General features: G+C 55.6%; 1 protein-coding gene across 1 annotated transcript; it reads right to left on the reverse strand.

Annotated features, from left to right (window-relative positions):
- Positions 1–928: 928 nt before the first annotated feature.
- On the reverse strand, positions 929–2590 carry HOXB13 (homeobox B13). The gene is made up of 2 exons (XM_074927151.1): positions 1981–2590; positions 929–1194 (listed from the first exon to the last, which is right to left on the reverse strand). Exons 1-2 carry the CDS (start codon positions 2588–2590, stop codon positions 929–931), a joined length of 876 nt encoding a protein of 291 aa, XP_074783252.1.
- Positions 2591–5852: the final 3262 nt, after the last annotated feature.

Below are 5852 nucleotides of genomic sequence, written 5' to 3' on the forward strand. Positions count from 1 at the left end.
CAGTACTACATCGCGTGTATACGTGCGTACGTTTGGGTAGCTGGGTATATATAAACACACGAACACAAATATTGTATGTGATAAAAGGTAAAATAATGCGTATTGCTAAATATGTGCAGGTATATTTTATATATATACATATATATACACACGTATATATGTATATATATATTTTTTATATATATAACCGCGCAAAAAAACCGTAGTACGTGCCTTCATAAATGTGTGCCCACGGGTGCATTTACTGTACATTCACGCAAACCCGAGCCTTTATGCAAACAATTCACGTGTGTTTCTCTAGAACACACCCGGACTATATTTATTCTCCCGTAGACGTGCATTTTGATACTTCTGCCTGCAATTAAGGAGCTTTTTTTTTTTTTTTTTTTTTTTTTTAATCCTGCTGTAAGTACGGTTTTTTCGTTTTTAAAGACCAAATTCCCTGTAGACCCATCCCTCCAACCCCGCTCCCGCCGCACGCAGGCGAGCCGGGTGTGGCGTATTGGGGTTCATTAATACAATTAAACCATTTTTTCCTTTTTTTTTTTTTTTTTTTTTTTTTTTTAAAAAAAAAGCGCTCTGAGGATGTGATTCAAAGCGAAGCGGGGGGGAGGCGGGGGGGAGCACGGCGTGGTAGCGGCGTTGTAAGGCAAGAGACAAACTGTACAGGGTCCTCTCTGCGTGCAAGGCGGGCAGGGATGGGGGCTCGCCCTAAATCGCCTTCTTTTTGGGGGGGTCTCACCCCCCAGCGGGGGCAGCGGGGAGCGGTGCTCAGCGCCCTGCGCTTCCCCGGGCGGCGGGGACGGCTCAGCCCGCCCCGGGCACCGCTCACTCCCGCCTCTGACAGTGCCGGAGCCCCCTTTCCCCCCCCCCCCGTCGCCCCTGCCCGGGACCGGGGACCCCCTCGGGGCTTGCGGTGACCGTGTCCTCACGGGGTGCTGCTGTTGCTGCTGTTGTTTTTTATTTTGGCGACGACTTTTTTCTCTTTGACCCGCCTGTTCTGGAACCAGATGGTGATCTGTCGCTCCGTGAGGTTGGTGGCGGCGGAGATCTTCCTTCTCTTGTCGCGGGTGATGAATTTGCTGCTGGCGTATTCCTTCTCCAGCTCCTTCAGCTGCCCCTTGCTGTACGGGACCCTCTTCTTGCGGCCCCGGCGGAAGGAGCAGCCGTCGGGGGGCAACGGCCCGGCGGAGTCTGGCGGTGGGGAGACACGGGGCTGAGCGGGGCCGTGGGGGACGGGGGGGGGGGGGTCCCCACGCACCCTGCACCCACCCTGCACCCACCTTTCCCTGCGAGCAGCACCCCTTCTCCCTGCCACCCCACTCCTTCCCTCCAGCCTCCCCGAGAGCGATGATATTTAAGGATCTTGAAATTATATCTTCTCCCAATTGATATTTAAATATTGAGTTTCTACCTTGAATTAATTATTATTGCGGGACGGGGGAGAACTGGTGAAACACCGACGTGGGTTCGTCGCTCAACTTGCTCCGCGGTTTCAGCGCGGCCGAGCAGGGTCGGCGGCGAGTTTAATCCCACCGGCGCGGCGTGGGAGCGTGGGAAGGGCCCCCCCACTTCACTGCCCCGCACGGGGGGGGCCATGCGCACCCCTAACCCCTTTAAAACATCCCGATTCCGAGGGCGCCTGGCCCGCAGCTGCCGGGGTCGTGTCCGAACCCGGAGAGTATCACAGTCCCAACCCGGATGGTATCACCGTCTGCCTCCCTGCCGGGGGGGGAGCAGGGGGGCGATGAGTTGCAAAGGGCGGTGTTAATCTAAATTATTATTTTTGGCAAACCTACCCAGCGGCTAATTTGGGCTAGCTCGCAAACAAGTGGTACCAGACGGCAAGAGAAGCTCCCCCGTAGTTTTGGTTTGTTTTTTTTTTTTTTTGAAGTCTTGATCCCAACGCCCCAAGCACGAGGCACCCCCCTCTCCTCACCCCCCCCCACACCCCCCCACTCTCCCAGCACAGAGATTTACCTGCAAAGGCGGATTTCAGGAGGTACCCGGCCTGGCCCTGCTCTTTGGGGCAGCACATCTGGCTGCCCCAGCCGCCGCCCAGAGCCCACGGCTGATGGTAACCGTCCACGGGCAGCAGAGTCTCATGCCGGGCCTCCCCCGGGCCCCCAAGCCCCGGTACCACCGACACGTCCAGGTAACCGGCCACGGGCTGGTACGGGGCCCCGTAACCGGGGTAGAAAGCGAACTCGGCGGGGCGGCTCTGGAAATCCTCGCTGCCCGCGGGGGGGTCCAGGTATTTCTCGGCGGGGAAGGGGCCCTGGGCCGGGCCGGCTTTCAGGGCGCTGCGGGAGACGCGGCAGGAGTAGTAACCGCTGCCGAAGTAGCCGTAGGGCAGCGGGGCGGAGGCGGCGGGACCCGGCGGGGCGGGCGGCGGCGCGGCGGGGCACGGCTTGGGGGGCTCCGGCGGCCCCTCCGGCGGGTAACCGGGGTTCATCCCGGGGGAGGGCGAAGGACCGCCGAGGGCCGGGGGGGGAGGAGGCAGCAGACCCCTGCCCTGGCTGCCTGCGAAGCCGCCGGCTGCCAGGAGCCCCTCGAGGCCCGGGGGGCCGCGGGGCTCCGGGGGCTGCATGGGGGGCGGCGTGGGGGCCGGGGCATGGGGAGAGCCTGCTCGGCAGCACCAGGGCACTGCCCGAGGGGGGGTCCCCGGATCTTTTTAAAAGGCTGCGAGCTGCCGAGAGAGCTGCCTTTCCCTGCCGGGCTGCCCTGACGCAACGGTCGGGGGCTGCCTCATTGGCTGCCGTTCGGGGGGAAAAGGACGGGGAAGGAGGAAAAAAAAAAATCAAACCGACCCAACCCCCCACAAAAAAAAACCCTCCAGCCCCAATAAACCCTGGCTGCAGAAATTGCGAAAATACTTTTATTGCAATGGGAGGAGGAGGGGGACACCCGCCCCCCCCCCCCCTGCACGTGACAGGCGGGTACACGGGAGGCGCCTCTTGAGCTGCATCTTGAAAAAAAAAAAAAAAAAAAAAGGGGGGGGGCAGAGGTGGGGGGGGTGAATGGAGGGGACGAGGGGAGGGAGGGGAAGAAGAGAGGGAGGATCGCGAACGGCGCGGAGGAGCAGTCCCCGGTGGAAAAATCCGGGCTCAGATTAAAACCACCTTTTTTCTTTTATTTTTTTTTCTTCTTTTTTTTTTTTATATTTTCCACGGTGTAGCCCCTTCTTTCCACAAAGGTCCGGGGGCTTCTGCCTTCGGAAAACGCTCGGTCCAACCCGAGGACACCGGGGGAACCCCTCAGCCCATGTGGGGTGACGGCGGGCAGCCGTGGGGCAGTGATGAACCCCTGGGGAAGGGGCCTCCTCTGCACCCCGGCCTCTCCTCCTGCCCCTCCTCGGGGCGGGGGGGGGGGGGGGTTCATCCCACGCACATCATCCCTCACCCCCACTTTCAGCTGCAAAAGGCCGAAACCTGTATCCTTGAGGGGAGGGACAGGGCATGGACCTAAAAGCAAGGAGAGAGGGGCAAGGGGGTCCTCGGTACACCGAAAAAATAACTGCAAAGGATGCGGGGGGGGGGGAATTAGCACACAGCTATTGCCACACAGGCCGCTGGCCTGGCCCTGGGCAGGTCACTGAGGATCCCGGCTTAGAAATATTCCACAGGGAAAGAATTTGGAAAAGAGAGGTGGGAAAATTATACAGAGAGTCCCTTAGCGATCCAGGAGCGGACAGGTGGAGAGACAGGCAGAAGGGGAAGGACAGACAGACGTGGTGGTGAGGGATGACATCGGTCTGGGAAAGTTTGGGGTGAATACGCTGAGGCCTGTGCCTGTGTCTGTGCTAATTACTCAGTTTTAATTGCGTCTGTACGCATGGTACAAACACACGGAGCTGCGTTTCTCTCTCCGTTTTCTCTCTGGTTTTGTCTGAATTCTCCCAAAGGCAGCTTTTCTTCATGTGTTGCTTTCTTCGTGTGGAGTAAGCGAGAGATTTCTGCCTTCTGACTGTCAAATCTCAATAAAAATTCTCATTCTGTCACGTCTTTGGGTCACCAAAGCAACGACCCGTCCGTGCAGAGTTCCTGTGACAGGGTTTGACGCGTAGGGACAGAAATGCCCATGGAAAATAGGGGTTAGAAGTGATTGCAAAGCTCGCCCAGGCAGGGGGGAAAGCCCCGTTTCGCTGGGGAGGGGGCAGCTCCCTCCCTCTGAAAAAAATCCCCACGTCTCCTTCCAGCTCCTGCATCTGCAGGGGCTTTGCCCCGGGCTGGCTCGACGCACCCCGTCCTCTCTCCCAGGGAAAGAAATAAACCGCATCGCGAAGCTAAAAATGCCGGAGTCTCACCGAAACCGACGGTTTTCTTTTTCTGGGAGAGAAAAAAAAAAAAAAAATTAAAAAAATATATCCCCGTCTTTTTAGCCTTCACCTTTCCGATTTCAAAGCGTCTTTCTTTCCTTTCCGTAGTTTAACGACTGCACTCCTTCTTTGATGCCCTTTTTATTCTCCCCCGCTCCTGCCCTCTCCCCATTTGCTTTGAACCAGCCCATAACTGGGGCGCTGGGGCACGGCGGCCGCGACGGGCGGCCGAGTATTTGCCGACGGGGCCGCAGCTCCCCCGCGTCTCACCCTCTTTCCTTCACGGAAAGGTCGGGCTTAATCCGGAGGTCAAGGCCAAGTTGAAAGTTAAGAGCCTGTTGACTTCGGGGCTTTGCTGTGGCGGCGGCCGTCGGGGCTGCCCCGGCCCCGGAGCCCCCCCCGGCCGCGGGCAGAGCTCGGTCCCGCGGCGGCTTTGCAGGGAGAAACTCCCGAGATGTCCCGGGTTTGAGGCTGGAGCGGGATCCGCGGACAGAGCGTCTTGCTGCAGACTTGCCTGGTACTTCATGTCACTTTATTTCATTTATTTTATTTTTAATCCAAGCGGGAAAAAAAAAAAAAAAAAAAAAAAGGTGTGGGATCCAACGACAGAAGCACCCGGCCAGCCCAGCGCGCACAGACCCTCCGATAAAAGAGGGCAGGGAACCACCGATTTATGGAAAAATTATTTTATTCCCTTTCCCAAGGACTCCTCGGGCAGGCCGGGGCAGGGGGGGGCGGCAGCTTTGCCCCCGCAGCCGCCCCTCTGCCTCCAGCGGATGCTCTGCCGGCAGGAGCAGCGTCGGGGAGGAATTCACCTTTTTCGCCCCCAAAACCCCTGCACTTCGGCTCGTTTATTCAGCGGCATTACCGCTTTCCGAAATTGCAGCCTACCTCGTGCTTTTAAGACCTCGCGTCCCTTCAATTCATCTTCATAACGTGCTCGGAAAATTTCGAGCGCGCTTTGCCGTGGAAATAGTTCAAAATGCGGCTTCCAAACCGATATTAATATTTCCGTTCTTTGACAATTTAACGGAAAAAAAATCAGTGTAATATTTAAGGTCACAATAAAGCAAGAGGAACGGGGTTATTTTAAAGGAAAAATGATTTTCTTTTACTAGTTCCTCTCTGCTCTCTATGATCGGGTTTAAAATTATCAAATGCGCTTGTTAGCTTGCAACTATTCTATTATATTCTCGATAGGATCTATTTAATATTTATATCATCTGGAACCTGAAAAAGCTGTGGAATAACTTTTTATCAGTCTGTGATTTTTTTAAGCGATTGAATTTGAGGCCGTCGTTACAAACTACAAGGAAAAAAACCCCTCAAAACCAACTCAAACCCCAAAGCAGTTTGAAGAGAGGGGGGAAAAAAAAAAAAGTAAATTGGAACTACTTAAAGACTTCGCGTTTGGAAATAATCAATTGTTGGAAAATTGAATTCTGGGTCTGGAAGGGAGCCCAGCTCTTTGGTTTCTGATTTTGGCAATATTTCTGGGAAGAAAAAAAAAATCAAATAAAGGCAAACATTTTGA

This window comes from Athene noctua, chromosome 25 (genome assembly GCF_965140245.1).
Source record: "Athene noctua chromosome 25, bAthNoc1.hap1.1, whole genome shotgun sequence".
NCBI lineage: Eukaryota > Metazoa > Chordata > Aves > Strigiformes > Strigidae > Athene > Athene noctua.

Bases quoted from the DNA above. Each gene is read 5' to 3' on its own strand.
- HOXB13 (XM_074927151.1), bottom strand. From the start codon at position 2,590: ATGCAGCCCCCGGAGCCCCGCGGCCCCCCGGGCCTCGAGGGGCTCCTG. The intron at 1,195-1,980 runs GTAAATCTCTGT...CCCCACCGCCAG, and splicing joins CCTGAAATCCGCCTTTGCAG to ACTCCGCCGGGCCGTTGCCC.